General features: G+C 47.8%; 1 protein-coding gene across 2 annotated transcripts in view; it reads left to right on the forward strand.

Annotated features, from left to right (window-relative positions):
- The window catches only part of LOC140388177 (cilia- and flagella-associated protein 54-like), a 948,449-nt gene that overhangs the window by 607,231 nt on the left and 321,732 nt on the right, over positions 1-19,486 (forward strand). For both annotated transcript variants that reach the window (XM_072471937.1, XM_072471938.1), the window contains one exon: positions 4,211-4,388. In XM_072471937.1, coding sequence (XP_072328038.1) covers positions 4,211-4,388 — 178 coding nt within the window. The remainder of the gene's footprint in view (positions 1-4,210; positions 4,389-19,486) is intronic.

Consider the following 19,486-nt stretch of genomic DNA (forward strand, 5'->3'; position numbering starts at 1 on the left):
CAATTCTTGGCTATCTGGATCCCCAAGTACCGGAAGTCCCTTGTTACCTTCCTCAACGGTAAATCCTCTATTTCCCTGCTCTGCTCCCCTGGATGCACCATGAACAACTCACTTTTCCCCATGTTCAATTTATACCCTGAAAAATCCCCAAACTCCCCAAGTATCCGCATTATCTCTGGCATCCCCTCCGCCGGGTCCACCACATACAACAACAAATCATCCGCATACAGAGATACCCGGTGTTCTTCTCCTCCCGAGTACTCCCCTCCACTTCCTGGAACCCCTCAATGCTATGGCCAGGGGCTCAATCGCCAGTGCAAACAATAACGGGGACAGAGGACATCCCTGTCTCGTCCCTCTATGGAGCCGAAAATAATCAGACCCCCGTCCATTCGTGACCACGCTCACCATCGGGCCCCTATACAGCAACTGTACCCATCTGATATACCCACCTCCAAAGCCAAATCTTCTCAGCACCTCCCACAAATAATCCCACTCCACTCTATCAAATGCTTTCTCAGCATCCATCGCCACCACGATCTCCGCTTCCCACTCTGGTGGGGGCATCATCATTACCCCTAGCAGCCTCCGTATATTCGTGTTCAGCTGTCTCCCCTTCACAAACCCAGTTTGGTCCTCATTAACCACCCCCGGGACACAATCCTCTATCCTCGTTGCCATTACCTTGGCCAGAATCTTAGCATCCACATTCAGGAGGAAAATGGGCCTATAGGACCCGCATTGCAGCGGGTCTTTTTCCTTCTTTAGGAGGAGTGATATCGTTGCCTTTGACATAGTCGGGGGCAGCTGCCCCCTTTCCCTCGCCTCATTAAAGGCTCTCGTCAGTAGCGGGGCCAGCAAGTCCATATATTTCCTATAGAATTCCACTGGGAATCCGTCTGGTCCCGGGGCCTTCCCCGCCTGCATGCTTCCAATCCCTTTCACTACTTCCTCCGTCTCAATCTGTGCTCCCAGTCCCGCCCTCTCCTGCTCCTCCACCTTAGGAAATTCCAGCTGATCCAGAAAGCACATCATTCTCTCCTTCCCTTCCGGGGGCTGAGCTTCATATAATCTTTCATAAAATGCCTTGAACACTCCATTCACTCTCTCTGCTCCCCGCTCCATCTCTCCCTCCTCATCTCTCACCCCCCCCCCATCTCCCTCGCTGCTCCCCTTTTCCTCAGTTGGTGGGCCAGCAACCTGCTCGCCTTCTCCCCATATTCGTACTGTACACCCTGTGCCTTCCTCCATTGTGCCTCTGCATTACCCGTAGTCAACAAGTCAAATTCTACATGTAGCCTCTGCCTTTCCCTGTACAGTCCCTCCTCCGGTGCCTCTGCATATTGTCTGTCCACCCTCAAAAGTTCTTTCAACAACCGCTCCCTTTCCCTACCCTCCTGCTTTCCTTTGTGTGCCCTGATAGATATCAGCTCCCCTCTGACCACAGCCTTCAACGCCTCCCAGACCACTCCCACCTGAACCTCCCCATTGTCATTGAGTTCCAAGTACCTTTCAATACACCCCCTCACCCTTAAACACACCCCCTCATCTGCTAATAATCCCATGTCCATTCTCCAGGGTGGGTGCTGTTCTTTTTCCTCCCCTATCTCTAGGTCCACCCAATGTGGAGCATGGTCCGAAATGGCTATAGCCGTGTACTCCGTCCCCGTCACCTTCGGGATCAGTGCCCTTCCCAAAACAAAAAAGTCTGTCCGTGAATAGACTTTGTGGACATAGGAGAAAAACGAAAACTCCTTACTCCTAGGTCTACTAAATCTCCAGGGGTCTACTCCTCCCATCTGCTCCATAATGTCCTTGAGCACCCTAGCTGCAGCCGGCCTCCTTCTGGTCCTGGACCTCGATCTGTCTAGCCCTGGGTCCAGCACCGTATTAAAATCTCCCCCCATTACCAACTTTCCCGCCTCTAGGTCCGGGATGCGTCCCAACATACGCCTCATAAAATTGGCATCATCCCAGTTCGGGGCATATACGTTCACTAAAACCACCGCCTCCCCTTGCAATCTGCCACTCACCATCACGTATCTGCCCCCACTATCCGCCACTATGGTCTTTGCCTCAAACATTACCCGCCTTCCCACTAATATAGCCACCCCCCCTGTTTTTTGCGTCTAGCCCCGAATGAAACACCTGCCCCACCCATCCTTTGCGAAGCCTGACCTGGTCTATCAGTTCCAGATGCGTCTCCTGCAGCATAACCACATCTGCCTTAAACTTTTTTAGGTGTGCGAGTACCCGTGCCCTCTTAATCGGCCCGTTTAGCCCTCTCACATTCCACGTGATCAGCCGGGTTGGGGGGCTCTTTACCGCCCCCCCCCCCCCCCCCCCCCCCCCCCCCCCCCCCCCCCCCCCCCCCCCCCCCCCCCTGGTCGACTAGCCATCTCCTTTTTCAATCCAGCTTCTCACCCGGTTCCCACTTAGCCGTATCTCCCCCTAACGGCGCCCTCCCGCCCCGAACACCCAACCCCATACCAGCTCCCCCTTCTCCCCAGCAGCAGCAACCCAGTTAACCCCCTCCCCCCGCTAGATCCCTTTCTAGCGTAATTGCACCCCCCATGTTGCTCCCAGAAGTCAGCAAACTCTGGCCGACCTCTGCTTCCCCCCGTGACCTCGGCCCCCACTGTGCGAGGCCCCCTCCTTCCTGCTTCCCTGTTCCCGCCATGATTACCATAGCGCGGGAACAAAGCCCGCGCTTCCCATTTGGCCCCGCCCCCAATGGCTGGCGCCCCCAGCTCCTCATCCTCCCTCCCCCACGACATGGGGAAGAGAGAAAAGTTACAGGGTCGCAGGATTAACAACTTGGGAAATCATCTCTTCCCCCATTTCCCCCCCCTTCACCCCACGTAATCACCCCACCACTTTGTCCCAAACGTTCTTTTTCTAGCCCGCTTATTCCAGTTTCTCCTCGACAATAAATGTCCACGCCTCTTCTGCCGTTTCAAAGTAGTGGTGTTTCCCTTGATGTGTGACCCACAGTCTTGCCAGCTGCAGCATTCCAAATTTAACCTTCCTTTTGTGCAGCACCGCCTTGTCCCGATTAAAGCTTGCCCTCCTTCTCGCCACCTCCGCACTCCAATCTTGATATACGCGGATCACCGCGTTCTCCCACCTACTGCTCCGGGTTTTCTTTGCCCATCTGAGGACCATCTCTCTGTCCTTATAGCGGAGAAATCTCACCACTATGGCTCGAGGAATTTCTCCAGCCCTCGGTCTTCGCGCCATAACTCGATAAGCTCCCTCCACCTCCAACGGGCCCGTCGGGGCCTCCGATCCCATTAACGAGTGAAGCATCGTGCTCACATATGCCCCGACGTCCGCCCCTTCGGGAAGACCAAGAATCCTTAAATTCTTCCTCCTCGCATTATTTCCAGCACCTCCAGCCTTTCCACACACCTTTTGTGTTGTGCCACGTGCATCTCTGTCTTCACCACCAGACCCTGTATTTCGTCCTCATTCTCAGCAGCCTTTGCCTTCACGACCCGAAGCTCCTGCTCCTGGGTCTTTTGCTCCTCCTTTAGCCCTTCAATCGCCTGTAATATCGGGGCCAACAGCTCCTTCTTCATCTCCTTTTTAAGTTCTTCTTCCACGCAGCGCCGCAGGAACTCTTGTTGGTCAGGGCCCCATATTAAACTGCCACCTTCCGACGCCATCTTGCTTTGTGCTTGCCTTCCTGGCTGCTGCTCTAGAGGATCCACCGCAATCCGGCCACCCCCCCCCCCCCCCCCCCCAAAGTCTCCTCTACTCCAAGGAAAATAACCCCAGGCTATCCAATCTCTCTTCATAGCTAAAATTCTCCAGCCCAGACAACATCCTGGTAACTCTCCTCTGCACCCTTTCCCAATGTGATCACATCCCTTCTGTAATGTTGATTCCAGAACTGTACATAATACTCTTGCTGTGGCCGAACCAATGTTTGATACAGTTGGGGCAATTGATGATATTGATGTCAGTTACATTGTTTGCAATGTTAAATGATAGCTAAATGATTGCTTTTGAGAGCAACTGATGTCAAATGAATGCTATTGAATGCAAATGTGTCAAAGTTTGCAGGTATATCCTGCCACTAACTATATCCCTCATTTCTTTGCCCAACATATATATGAATAAAAAGACACACCTTGGCCTAGGAAGGATTATACATGGATTTGTCATGTTGCTGTTCTGCTAAATCATTTTATTTCTCAATCTACAGGCAATTCAGGACCTACTCCGTGTACCTTTGTCTCAGACTTTATGTAACCTTTATGGTCCTTACCTTGTGAATAAATTTGAACTTGGCCGGACCTACCTTGCCATCAAACTTGCTGAAACTATAAACAGCATCCCAGAAACTGCACATTTTCTATGTTCAAACAATTTAACAAATCCAGGTAATTTCATATTATCATTATAGTTTATACATTTTTATTAATTGTTACAAAGAACTACTTATAATTTGCAGCACCAGAAGCAGGCTGTTTGGGCTAACAGAGCTATACCAGTAATCAAGCTCCACACAAACCATCTCCCATCTTTGGAATCATAGACCAGATTTCTGCCTCGGGCTTGGAAAATGAGTCAGACCTGTTTATAAAAATTCTTTGATTGGAAATGGGCGTCACTGGGTGAGCCAGCAATTATTGCCCATCCCTAATTGTCCTTGAGGGAACATTTAAGAGTCAGCCACATTGCTGTGGATCTGGAGTCATATGTAATAGATTATCATAGAATTTACAGTGCAGAAGGAGGCCATTTGGCCCATCGAGTCTGCACCGGCTCTTGGAAAGAGCACCCTACCCAAGGTTAACACGTCCACCCTATCCTCATAACCCAGTAACCCCACCCAACACTAAGGGCAATTTTGGACATTATGGGCAATTTATCATGGCTAATCCACCTACCTGCACATCTTTGGAGTGTGGGAGGAAACTGGAGCACCCGGAGGAAACCCACGCACACACGTGGAGGATGTGCAGACTCCGCACAGACAGTGACCCAAGCCGGAATCGAACCTGGGACCCTGGAGCTGTGAAGCAATTGTGCTATCCACAATGCTACCGTGCTGCCCACAAGGCCAGACCAGGTAAGGACAGGAAATTTCCTTCCTTGAGGACTTTAGTTCCCGACCTCCTAAAACTGAAACCTGACTCTGATCCCCAGTGCCTCCATGTTTTTCTCTCGGGTGGGGGGAGGGCTCTCCGATGGACTTTGGTGACAACTACCTTAAATAGTTACCCCCTTGGCCCACCACGAGATCCAGCAGGCCTGGGTCGCGCTCGCAAATACTTGTACCTATCCGCGCTCACATGAATTCCGGCCCAGAGGGCCGAAGAATCACGGCGGATTTGAGAATCCAGTGTCTAGCCCATTAATAGGTTCAAAATGAATCCTTTGGGTCTGATTCCCGGCTTGGGTCACTGTCTGTGCGGAACCTGCACATTCCCCCCATGTCTGCGTCGGTTTCCTCCGGGTGTTCCAGTTTCCTACCGCTGTTGAAAGATGTGCAGGTTAGGTGGTTTGGTCACACTAAATTGCCTCGTAGTGTCCAATAGTTAGGTGGGGTTGCTGGGTTACGTAGATATGGTGGAGTTGTGGGTGTGAAGCTCTTTCACGGGCCGGTGTAGACTAGATAGGCTAAATGTCCTCCTTCTGCACTGTAAATTCTCTGATAACGATGATAACTTCGAGAATATTGAGAGGGCTATATAAAGTGGATGTGGCGAAGATGTTTCCACTGATAGGAGAGACTAGAACCCGAGGACACAGCCTCAGACTGAAGGAATGATCCTTTAAAACTAAGATGATAGTCAACATCTTTTCCCAAAAGTAGGGGAGTCTAAAACTAGAGGGCATAGGTTTAAGGTGAGAGGCGAGAGATTCAAAAGGGCCCAGAGGGGCAATTTCTTCACTCAGAGGGTAGTGAGTGTCTGGAATGTGCTGCCAGAGGTAGTAGTAGAGGCGGGTACAATTGTGTCTTTTCAAAAGCATTTAGATAGTTACATGGGTAAGATGGGTATAGAGGGTTATGGGCCAAGTGCGGGCAACTGGGACTAGCTTAATGGTAAAAACTGGGCGGCATGGACTGGTTGGGCCGAAGGGCCTGTTTCCATGCTGGAAACTTCTATGATTCTATGATGAGGAAGCTCTTCAGCCAGAGGGTGGCAAATCTGTGGAACTCATTGTCACACAAGGCTATGGAGGTCAGGTCATTTTGTGTCTTTAAGAAATAGATAGATAGGTTCTTGATTAATAAGGGGATCAAGGATTACCGGGAGAATGCAGGAGAATGGGGATGAGGAACATCTCAGCCATGATCGAATGGCAGAGCAGACTTGATGGGCTGAATGGCCCTATTCTGCTCCTATATCTTATGGTCTTATGGTGTGTTTGTGCCTGTGTGTGTCTGTATAAATGAATTAAATTAAGTTGGAAAAAGATTAATAGAGATTTTTTGCCTGGAAGAATTGAGGGAACAATGATGCTCGCTGCATTTTTAAGGAGACTTTCCTGGTCCAGTGGTTTAAAAGTAAATAGGCTAGATTTAGCAATTTGGATTACTGGTACAAACGATGAAGTCAACTGTTACAAAAGGTGAAGTCACACAAGATCAGAGGTGAGGTGGTAAGATGGATACAGAACTGGCTTGGTCACAGAAGGCAAAGGGTAACAGTAGAAGGGTGTTTTTCTGAATGGAATGTGGTGACTAGTGGTGTTCCACAGGGATCTGTGCTGGGGCCTCTCTTGTTTGTAGTATACATAAACGATTTGGAGGAAAATGTAGCTGGTCTAGTTAGTAAGTTCGCAGATGGCACCAAGGTTGGTGGCGTGGCAGATAGTGTTGAGGATTGTCAGAGGATACAGCAGGACATAGATAGGTTGGAGAATTGGGCAGAGAAATGGCAAATGGAGTTTAATCCAGACAAATGTGAGATAATGCATTTTGGTAGGTCTAACATAGAGGGGAAATATACTGTAAATGGCAAAACGATTAGGAATATAGCAAGTCAGAGAGATCTGGGCGTGCAGGTCCACAGATCTTTGAAAGTGGCAACACAAGTGGACAAGGTAGTCAAGAAAGCATGGAATGCTTGCCTTCATTGGGCAGGGCATTGAGTATAAAAACTGGCAAGTCATGCTACAGTTGAATGCAACCTTGGTAAGGCCGCAATTGGAATATCGCGCACAATTCTGGTTACCATACTACCAGAAAGATGTGGAGGCTTTGGAGAGGGTGCAGAGGAGGTTTCCCAGGATGCTGCCTGGTCTGGAGGGTGTTAGCTATGTGGAGAGGCTGAATAGACTTGGACTGTTTTCATTAGAAAGGCAGAGGTTGAGGAGTGACCTGATAGAGGTAGACAAGATTATGAGGTGCATGGATAGAGTGGATGGGCAGGCATTCTTTCCCAGGGTGGAGGGGTCAGTCACCAGGGGGTATAGGTTTAAGGTCCATGGGGCAAAGTGTTGAGAAGTTGGGTGAGGCAGGTTTTTACACAGAGGATGATGAGTGTCTGGAAAGCATTGCCAGGGGAGGTTGTGGAAGCAGATACATTAAAGGCATCTTGACAAATACATGGATAGGATGGGTATAGAGGGATACGGCACAAGGAAGTGCTCAGGGTTTTGGCCAAGGTTGGCTCATGACCGGTACAGGCTTGGAGGGCCGAAGGGCCTATTCCTGTGCTGTATTGTTCTTTGTTCTTTGAGGTACCCCAGGTCCTGTTGTTTCAGCGGAATTTCAAAGGGGAACACAAGGCTATTCCTTGTAAACAAAGAAAAGTTATTCAATTTTATTCGACCAGTCATAGGAAAACATGAAAGATTTTTATATTTTGGAAAAGTTAAGTTCACGAAGTGCTGAGGACAATGGATTCATCATAGATGCAAGGCTTTAAGGAAAGGTTTTGAGAGCTTTGGATTTGCTGCGTATGGAAGACCTGCTGGAAACAGCTCCCAGCTGGGAGGAGGTGCAGTTTGAATCAGCTATAATGGAAGTTTGCTTGCGCTGTTGGGAAAGCTTTAAACGAGATTGACTGGCGGATGGGAACCTGCTGTTCTATGTTCTATGAGGCAAAATAATAATCGCTTATTGTCACAAGTAGGCTTCAATGAAGTTACTGTGAAAAGCCCCTCGTCGGCCCTAGTCGGCCAGTACGGGAATTGAACCTGCGCTGTTGGCCTTGTTCTGCAGCACAAACTAGCTGTTTAGCCCACTGTGCTAAACAAATTCAGAGAGGAGAGAAGAGAAACTGGCAGTGGGGAGTGGAGAATGATTAACTGATAAGAAGGACGTATCAAGGTAAATGGCATAACTACTATGAATGCTGGAATCTGAAACAAAAACAAAAAGTATTGGACAATCTCAGCAGGTCTGACAGCATCTGTGGAGAGAGAATGGAGCGAACGTTTTGAATCTGGATGACAGTTTGTCATAGCTGGCCGAAACCCAAACCCTCCCAGCTTTGACAAAGAGTCATCCAGACTCCAAACGTTAGCTCCATTTTCTCTCCACAGATGCTGGCAGACAAGATGAATGGCACGCTTGGAGAGTTTGGTAGAATTAGAGTAGATCATAGTAATCATTAGATGGGGTCAGAGTAAGGTGGAAAATAAAATATCCTAAATCAGGGTCAATGTGCACATGTGTGAAAGTGTGGAGTATGATTAATAGATTGGGAACTATAGGCACAGATTGACAAATGGAATTATATTATTGCTCTACATAACAGAGACCTGGCTCAATGAAGGGCAGCACTGAGCGTTCAATATTCCTGGGTACAAGGTATTTAGGATAGACAAGATAGGAAAAAAAGAATTGGTGGGGGTGGCAGGAGTATTGATTAAAGACGGCGTTATCATCAGACGCCTGCTGAAAGTGATTATGGCAGAGAAGCCATTCAACGGAGATACCTCATGGGGGTACTGGAACAATTTGGGTTTGAGCCAGGGCTGAATTCATGGGTGAAACCACTGTACAGCACTCCCATGGCGAGTGTACACTCCCACCAGCTCTGAATGCTTGTGACTGCACAGAAGAACGAGGCAGGGATGTCCATTATGCCGCTGCTAGTTGTCCTGGCAATTGAGCTGCAAGCCATCGCACTCATAACATAAGAACTAGGAACAGGAGTAGGCCATCTGGCCCCTCGAGCCTGCTCCGCCATTCAATGAGATCATGGCTGATCTTTGTGGACTCAGCTCCACTCTCCGGCCCGTACACCATATCCCCGAATCCCTTTATTCTTTAGAAAGGCATCTATCTTCTGCTTAAAAACGTTTAAAGAAGGAGCCTCAACTGCTTCACTGGGCAAGGAATTCCAGAGATTCACAACCCTTTGGGTGAAGAAGTTCCTCCTACACTCCGTCCTAAATCTACCTCCCCTTATTTTGAGGCTATGCCCCCTAGTTCTGCTTTCCCCGACCAGTGGAAACAACCTGCCCGCATCTATCCTATCTATTCCCTTCATAATTTTATATGTCTCAATAAGATCCCCCCGCATCCTTCGAAACTCCAATGAGTACAGTCCCAGTCTACTCAACCTCTCGTCATAATCTAATCCCCTCAACTCTGGGATCAACCTAGTGAATCTCCTCTGCACTCCCTCCAGTGCCAATATGTCCTTTCTCAGGTAAGGAGACCAAAACTGAACACACTACTCCAGATGTGGCCTCACCAACACCTTATACAATTGCAGCATAACCTCCCTAGTCTTGAACTCCATCCCTCGAGCAATGAAAGACAAAACTCGATTAGCCTTCTTAATCACCTGTTGCACCTGCACACCAACCTTTTGCGACTCGTGCACCAGCACACCCAGGTCCCTCTGCACAGCAGCATGTTTTAACATCTTACCATTTAAATAATAATCCATTCTGCTGTTATTCCTCCCAAAATGCATAGCCTCACACTTGGCAACATTGAATTCCATCTGCCAGACCCTAGCCCATTCACCTAACCTATCCAAATCCTTCTGCAGACTTCCGGTATCCTCTGCCCTTTTTGCTTTACCACTCATCTTAGTGTCGTCTGCAAACTTTGACACATTGCACTTGGTCCCCAACTCCAAATCGTCTATGTAAATTGTGAACAACTGCGGGCCCAACATTGATCCTTGAGGGACCCCACTAGTTACAGGTTGCCAACCAGAGAAACACCCATTTATCCCCACTCTCTGCTTTCTGTTAGTTAACCAATCCTCTACCCATGCTACCACTTTACCCTCAATGCCATGCATCTTTATTTTATGCAGCAACCTTTTGTGTGGCACCTTGTCAAAAGCTTTCTGGAAATCCAGATATACCACATCGATTGGCTCCCCGTTATCTACTGCACTGGTAATGTCCTCAAACAATTCTACCAAATTAGTCAGACACGACCTACCCTTTGTGAACACATGCTGCGTCTGCCCAATGGGACAATTTCCCTCCAGGTGCCCCGCTATTTCCTCCTTAATGATAGATTCCAGCATTTTCCCTACAACCGAAGTTAAGCTTACCGGCCTATAATTACCCGCTTTCTGCCGACCTCCTTTTTTAAATAGTGGTGTCACGTTTGCTGCTTTCCAATCCTCTGGGACCACCCCAGAGTCTAGAGAATTTTGATATATTGTCACTAGTGCGTTTACAATTTCCCTAGCCATCTCTTTTAACACTCTGGGATGCATCCCATCAGGGCCAGGAGACTTGTCTACCTTTAGCCCCTTTAGCTTAATGCCTCCTTAGTGATTACAATCATCTCAAGGTCCTCACCTATCATATCCTTATTTCCATCAGCCACTGGCATGTTATTTGTGTCTTCCACTGTGAAGACTGACCCAAAAAACCTATTCAGCTCCTCAGCCATTTCCCCGTCTCCTATTATTAAATCTCCCTTCTCATCTTCCAAAGGACCAATATTTACCTTAGCCACTCTTTTTTGTCTTATATATTTGTAGAAGCTTTTACTTTCTGCTTTTATGTTCTGAGCCAGTTTACTTTCATAGTCTACCTTACTCTTCTTTATGGCTTTTTTAGTAGCTTTCTGTTGTCCCCTAAAGACTTCCCAGTCCTCTAGTCTCCCACTAATTTTTGCCACTTTGTATGTTTTTTCCTTCAATTTGATACTCTCCCTCACCTCCTTAGATATCCACGGTCGATTTTCCCCTTTCTACCGTCTTTCTTTTTTGTTGGTATGAACCTTTTCTGAACACTGTGAAAGATCGCTCGGAAGGTTCTCCACTGTTCCTCAACTGCTTCACCATGAAGTCTTTGCTCCCAGTCTACCTTAGCTAGTTCTTCTCTCATCCCATTGTAATCGCCTTTGTTTAAGCACAAAACACTCGTGTTTGATTTTACCTTGTCATCCTCCAACTGTATTTTAAATTCCACCATATTGTGGTCGCTCCTTCCAAGAGGATCCCGAACTATGAGATCATTAATCAATCCTGCCTCATTACACAGGACCAGATCTAGGACCGCTTGTTCCCTTGTAGGTTCCATTACATACTGTTCCAGGAAATTATCCCGGGCACATTCTATAAACTCCTCCTCAAGGCTGCCTTTACCAACCTGGTTAAACCAATCGATATGCAGATTAAAATCTCCCATGATAACCGCTGTACCATTTCTACATGCATCCGTTATTTCTTTGCTTATTGCCTGCCCTACCATCCTGTTACTATTTGGTGGCCTATAGACTACTCCTATCAGTGACCTTTTCGCCTTACTATTCCTGATTTCCACTCAAATTGATTCAACCTTGTCCTCCATAGCACCAATATCATCCCTTACTATTGCCCGGATGCCATCCTTAAACAGCAAAGCTACACCACTGCCCTTACCGTCCATTCTATCCTTTCATATAGTCAGATCAGAGATGGGATGGAGAGGCATCCAGGGGGGAGACAAGGAAGCACAGAGGCTCACTCTATGCGGATGACCTGCTCCTCTAATCTTGAACCCCCTAGCGAGCATGGGAGGAATAATGTAACCCCTGAGGGAGTTTGGAGCCTTCTCAGGTTACAAACTCAACTTGACCAAGAGCAAAATCTTCCCCATGAACGGTGGAGGGGAAACCAGAGCTGGGGAACTTGCTGTTCAAGCCGACCCAAACCAAATTCCAATATCTGGGGATCCAAATAGCCCACGGCTGGACACGGATCCATAAATGAAACCTGTTGAGTCTGGTGGAAGAGGTAAAGAAGGACCTATGGAAATGGAACTCATTTTTGCTCTCCGAGCATGGAGAGTGAAGACAATTAAGACAAATGTACTGCCTAGGTTCCGCTTTCTGTACAGATCCCTCCCAATCTTTATCCCCAAGACCTTCTTCACAAAGTAGATAAATTAGTCATGGCGTTTTTGTGAGGTGGTGGGGGGCGGGAAGAACCCTCGGATCCGCAAGTGCGTCCTACAGAGAAGGAGGAATGTGGGGGGCCTGGCCTCTCCAAACCTCCTATTCTACCATGGGCAGCTACCAACTTAATAGAATTCTTTGAGGAAGTGACAAAGTTGATTGATGAGGGAAGGGCTGTAGATATCATACACATGGACTTCAGTAAGGCATTTGATAAGGTTCCCCATGGTAGGCTGATGGAGAAAGTGAAGTCTCATGGGGTCCAGGGTATACTAGCTAGATGGATAAAGAACTGGCTGGGCAACAGGAGACAGAGAGTAATGATGGAAGGGAGTTTCTCAAAATGGAGAACTGTGACCAGTTGTGTTCCACAGGGATCCGTGCTGGGACCACTGTTGTTTGTGATATACATAAATGATCTGGAGGAAGGTATAGGTGGTCTGATTAGCAAGTTTGAAGATGACACTAAGATTGGTGGAGTAGCAGATAGCGAAGGGGAGTGTCAGAGAATACAGCAGAATATGGTGTGATTGGAGAGTTGGGCGGAGAAATGGCAGATGGAGTTCAATCCGGGCAAATGTGAGGTGATGCATTTTGGAAGATCCAATTCAAGAGCGAACTATACGGTAAATGAAAAAGCCCTGGGGAAAATTGAAGGACAGAGAGATTTGGGTGTTCAGGTCCATTGTACCCTGAAGGTGGCTGCGCAGGTCGATAGAGTGGTCAAGAAGGCATACGGCATGCTTTCCTTCATCGGAAGGGGTATTGAGTACAAGAGTTGGCAGGTCATGTTACAGTTGCATAAGACTTTGGTTCAGCCACATTTGGAATACTGCGTACAGTTCTGGTCGCCACATTACCAAAAGGATGTGGATACTTTGGAGAAGGTGCACAGGAGGTTCACGAGGATGTTGCCTGGTATGGAGGGTGCTAGCTATGAAGAGAGGTTGAGTAGATTAGGATTATTTTCATTAGAAAGATGGAGGTTGAGGTCTACAAAATCATGAGAGGTATAGACAGGGTGGATAGCAAGAAGGTTTTTCCCAGAGTGAGGAACTCAATTACTAGGGGTTCAAGGTGAGAGGGGGAAAGTTTAAGGGAGATGGGCGTGGAAAATTCTTTACGCAGAGGGTGGTGGGTGCCTGGAACGCATTGCCGGCGGAGGTGGTAGAGGCGGGCACGATAGCGTCATTTAAGATGTATCTAAGATGTATCTGAAGAAGGCCTATAGTGTGTTAGCGTTTATTAACAGGGGGCTTTAGTTTAAGAGCCGCGGGGTTATGCTGCAACTGGATATGACCCTGGTGAAACCATATTTGGAGTATTGTGTGCAGTTCTGGCCACCTCATTATAGGAAGGATGTGGAAGCATTGGAAAGGGTGCAAAGGAGATTTTCCAGGATAGGTCTTACGTGGAAAGGTTGAGGGAGCTCGGGCTTTTCTCTTTGGAGTGGAGGAGGATGAGAGGTGACTTAATAGAGGTTTATAAGATAATGAGGGGGATAGATAGAGTGGACGTTCAGAGACCCATTTCCTCGGGTGGATGTAGCTGTTACAAGGGAGCATAACTATAAGGTTCAGGGTAGGAGATATAGGAGGGATGTCCGAGGTAGGTTCTTTACTCAGAGAGTGGTTAGGGTGTGGAATGGTGTGCCTGCTGTGATAGTGGAGTCGGACACTTTAGGAACTTTCAAGCGGTTATTGGATAGGCACATGGAGCACACCAGAATGACAGTGAGTAGGATAGCTGGATCTTGGTTTTGCACAATGCTCGGCACAACATCGAGGGCTGAAGGGCTTGTTCTGTGCTGTACTGTTCTATGTTCAATGGGACATCCCTTTAAACATTGGCCGTGGCTCCACTCTCATGCCCCCTAGCCAAGTAGAATATAGAAAATGCAGCACACAACAGGCCCTTCGGCCCACGATGTTGTGCTGAACCTTTGTCCTAGATCAATCATAGATTATCATTGAATTTACAGTGCAGAAGGAGGCCATTCGGCCCTTTTGAGTCTGCACCAGCTCTTGGAAAGAGCACCCTACCCAAACTCAACACCTCCACCCAACACCAAGGGCAATTTTGGACACTAAGGGCAATTTATCATGGCCAGTCCACCTAACCTGCACATCCCTGGACTGTGGGAGGAAACCGGAGCACCCAGAGGAAACCCACGCAGACACGGGGAGGACGTGCAGACTCCGCACAGACAGTGACCCAAGCCGGAATCGAACCTGGGACCCTGGAGCTGTGAAGCAATTGTGCTATCCACAATGCTACCGTGCTGCCCTTAAGAACAAATAAATTACACTATATCATTTTACCGTAATCCATGTACCTATCCAATAGCTGCTTGAAGGTCCCTAATGTTTCCGACTCAACTACTTCCACAGGCAGTGCATTCCATGCCCCCACTACTCTCTAGGTAAAGAACCTACCTCTGATATCCCTCCTATATCTTCCACCTTTCACCTTAAATTTATGTCCCCTTGTAATGGTTTGTTCCACCCGGGGAAGAAGTCTCTGACTGTCTACTCTATCTATTCCCCTGATCATCTTATAAACCTCTATCAAGTCGCCCCTCATCCTTCTCCGTTCTAATGAGAAAAGGCCTAGCACCCTCAACCTTTCCTCGTAAGACCTACTCTCCATTCCAGGCAACATCCTGGTAAATCTCCTTTGCACCTTTTCCAAAGCTTCCACATCCTTCCTAAAATGAGGCGACCAGAACTGTACGCAGTACTCCAAATGTGGCCTTACCAAAGTTTTGTACAGCTGCATCATCACCTCACGGCTCTTAAATTCAATCCCTCTGTTAATGAACGCGAGCACACCATAGGCCTTCTTCACAGCTCTATTCACGTGAGTGGCAACTTTCAAAGATGTATGAACATAGACCCCAAGATCTCTCTGCTCCTCCACATTGCCAAGAACTCTACCGTTAACCCTGTATTCCGCATTCATATTTGTCGTTCCAAAATGGACAACCTCACACTTTTCAGGGTTAAACTCCATCTGCCACTTCTCAGCCCAGCTCTGCATCCTATCTATGTCTCTTTGCAGCCGACCACAGCCCTCCTTACTATCCACAACTCCACCAATCCGGGCTGAGTCTTTTCACACGGCCACTTCCAGTCCAATTAGCTGTACATCAGAGGGGGAATCCGTCTTAATATCGTCCACTACACCGATCTATCCCCTAAAGTCCGAGAAAAGTCGGGAAAAAAGGTCCGAAAGTCCGTTTCAGGCGGGAGCTATCGAATGTTCGACCTACTCCTCCATGGTCGCCACCGGAAGTCAGCTCAGAACAACCTTGCCATGCGTTACAAAGGACAGCACTGTAGCACAGTGGCAAGCACTGTGGCTTCACAGCGCTAGAGTCCCAGGTTCGATTCCCAGCTGGGTCACTGTCTGTGCGGAGTATGCACGTTCTCCCTGTGTCTGCGTGGGTACTCCGGTTTCCTCCCACAGTCCAATGACGAGCAGGTTAGGTGGATTGGCCATGCTAAATTGCCCTGAGTGTCCCAAATGGTTAGGAGGGGTTATTGGGTTACAGGGATAGGGTGGAAGTGAGGGCTTAAGTGGGTCGGTGCAGACTCGACGGGCCGAATGGCCTCCTCCTGCACTGTATGTTCTAATCCAAACTAGAGTGGAAACTAATTTTTCAAAAAAGGAGGCAGAAGAGGTATTATGACAAATCCACAAGAATGCTACAACCATTGATAAAAGATGACACAGTCAGGGTAGAAGATCCTGATGGATACAGATGGTTGAAGTATGCTAAGGTACTGCAACAGACAGGTCCTCATTCATATATAATAATCACCATTGACGAGACAGTCTTAAGGAGAAACAGGAGAGCTTTGCTGAAGCTCCAGCAACCTTTTGTTATGGAACCACAAGATGATATTGTAAGCATCCAAGGACAGTTGAAGAAGAAACACCTCCGCATGCAGAGCCGGACCAGTTTGAATTGCACAAATTAAAGAAAAACAACATGAATCATATGTAACAATAAATGAAAATCAAGCCAGTTCACAATTTCAACCAATGCTTAGAAGGTCGACAAGACAAAGAAGAAGGCGATAGGGTGTCTAGCACTGCTGCCTATGGCACTGAGACCCAGGTTCGATCCAGGCCCCAGGTCACTGTCCATGAGGAGTTTGTACATTCTCCCTGTGTCTGCGTGGGTCTCCCCCCACAACCCAAAGATGTGCAAAGTAGGCTAAATTGCCCCTTAATTGGAAAAAATAATTGGGTACTCTTTTATTAAAAAAAATAAAGCCAGACAGATTGAATTTGTGATGGACTGTAAATATTTGACTGATCAAAATAATTAGGCATAGCATGTGTATTGTATAGTACATTGAACTAAGGTATATAAATAGTTTACATTTCTTAAGGAAAGGGGATGTGATGATATGCATAAGCAATGATTTTTTTTAATAAATGTTTTTTATTGGGTTTTTGAGCATAGTATATTTACAGTTATGTACACAGATTGAAATATATATTTAAAAAAAAGAACTGGTAGGATATTGTACAACATCTCAAAAACAGCAACTCTCTACAGTTAGCAATATTACGTTTAACAAATAAGTAGGCACATGTTAGTGGGGGTGGGGGGGGGGGGGGAAACTGGGGAGATATATAGACATTTGGATGCCAGAGAAACAATTACATTGGTTACGTCCAATAAAGAGAGGGCAATATGAGAATTGATCTGGTGTTGGTGTTGTTACTTGCTTCTCCCTGATGGTTTTCACTGCCATTGTTATTGCGCGTTCATCTCCACTTCAGCTGTTTGTTCCGTCTTTCTTCCGTATTTTCTTGCTCTCTGTTACTTTATCTGCCGAGTTTGTTGTCATTTCCCTTGCTCTCCTTCCGGCTTTCATTCCCTCGCCTCCCCTCCCTCTCTGGTTCCCCTCTATTGTTCCCTGTCTCCTCCTTCTTCCCTCTTTCCCCCCCCCCCCCCCTTCTGCCCCCTCTTCGTTTGTGGTTCACCTTTCTTTTCTCTTAGGTTCAGCTGTTCTCTCCCCCCCCTCTTCCCCCCCCCCCCCCCCCCCCGGGTCTTTCCATCCATCTCACGCCTTGGCTACTTTCCCCTGATTCTTGGCTACCTGGCTATTCTTCTGCTTGTTCGTTGGCCACAAACAGGTCCCAGAAAAGTTGGGTGAATGGCTCCCAAGTTCTGTGGAAGCCGTGGTCTGACCCTCGGATGGAGAATTACATTTTCTCCATTTGGAGAGATTCTGAGAGGTCGGTCAGCCAGTCTGCAGCTTTGGATGGTGCTGCTGACCGCCAGCCAAACAGGGTTCTACTGCGGGCAATCAGGGAGGCAAAGGCAGGGGCGTCCGTCCTCCTCCCCATAAATAGATCTGGCTGGTCTGATACCCCGACGACCGCCACTTGCGGGCATGACTCCACCCTCATCCCCACCACTTTGGACATTGCCACAAAGAACACTGTCCAGTAACCATCAAGTCTGGGGTACGACCAGAACATGTGGGCGTGGTTCGCCGGGCCTCCTTGGCACCGCTCACATCTGTCCTCCACCTCCGGGAAGAACCTGCTCATTCGGGTTCTTGTTAAGTGGTCTCTATGTACCACTTCTGGTTGCGTCCGGTTGAGCCTTGCGCACGTGGAGGTGGAGTTGACCCTATGCACTGCTTCATTCCAGAGTCCCCACCCTATTTCAATCCCCAGGTCTTCCTCCCATTTCTTTCCTGTTGCGTGCAGTACAGTGTCATCTCTTTCGATCAGTTGTGAAGACATGTCGCTACAGTTTCCTTTATCTTGGATGTTTGCGTCCAGTAACTCTTCCAGTAGTGTCTATGGTGGCGGTTGTGGTATGTCCTTGTCTCCTTTCATAGGAAGTTTTTGAGTTGCAGGTACCTTAGCTCGTTCCCCCTGGCTAGCTGGAATTTCTCCGTCAGTTTGTCCAGTGTTGCGATCCTGCCGTCTGTATATAGGTCCCTAAATGTCAGTGTCCCTCCGTCCTGTCCCCACTTTTTAAAGGTGGCGTCAGTCAGCACTGGTGTGAACCTATGATTGTTGCAGGTGGAGGTGTTGTGCGTTTTCTCTCCTACTAGGTCTTTTCTGTGGCTCTGTTCCAATTAGGGCAATCAGTGAATTTGCCTTCTTTCTATATTGTCTATGTCCGAATGCTTTGAGTCGCCAGGTATTGAATGATACCACCACAAGTTTCAACCGGCTATCAATCAAAGAGCCAAACACCAGTTAGTTAGTTCAAGGTCAAGGGTACTTTATTTACATACAACCAGTCATGAAACATAAACACTACGAGTCAACTACACCTATTACTAAGACAACCTGTACTTAACTTCGAGCACCCGGTTTAGGTCAGGAAACAGTGGCCGCTGTTCAATTCTGGATCTCTTGGGTTCGAAGTGGTAACTGCTGCTCAGCTGGGCTCATCCGTCTGGTAGTGGGCGTTGAACTCGAACTTGCATCTGGTGTTGCTGCAGTTGGCGATGGCCATGACCGGGGTACCAAGGCCAAAAGAGAGCGAACATATGGCAAACTCTTCCTTTATACTGGGGGGTTTTCACACTCTTTTGGGCGGTCCTTCGATTTGGGCCTTACTAATTGGGTGATCCCTGATCACTCTGTTCGATTCCTTAGCCAATAAGTGGCGGGGATCCGGATGGCTGGGCATGTCCCAAGTGGTCATTGACCCCGTTGTTTGCGTTTCCCTTGGACAGGGAGTGGCCGAAATGTCTGGGACTGTCCCGGTTGCTCGAGTACCAGTCCTTTGTTTTGGAGGAGATGGGCCATCAACTGCTAATCAGCCTGATTGACATGCTAATGGGATGGAGTTTCAATGCCGTCTGGACTTTGCTGACAAATATGCATTTCTGGCTCTGAGCCTGCCTGATTCTTGGCTTGTCCATTTTACCCATCAGTCTTTGCGAGTTGTTCTGTACCTAGTTGGAAGTGGCCATCCCAGATGGTTACACTCCGTCCTCTTGATCCTCAACGCGAAGTGTGAAGGATCACCCTACTGGGTCTTCTTTATTCTCTTGGGATGCCGGGTACCCTTAACCAAGGACAGGTACTATGTCCTATGGGTCCAAAAACATTTCCCTAATTTCCCTAAACAACACCTGTCTAAGAATTTCTAGGGGGCCATTTAACATT

This window comes from Scyliorhinus torazame, chromosome 13, assembly GCF_047496885.1.
Source record: "Scyliorhinus torazame isolate Kashiwa2021f chromosome 13, sScyTor2.1, whole genome shotgun sequence".
Taxonomy (NCBI): Eukaryota; Metazoa; Chordata; class Chondrichthyes; order Carcharhiniformes; family Scyliorhinidae; genus Scyliorhinus; species Scyliorhinus torazame.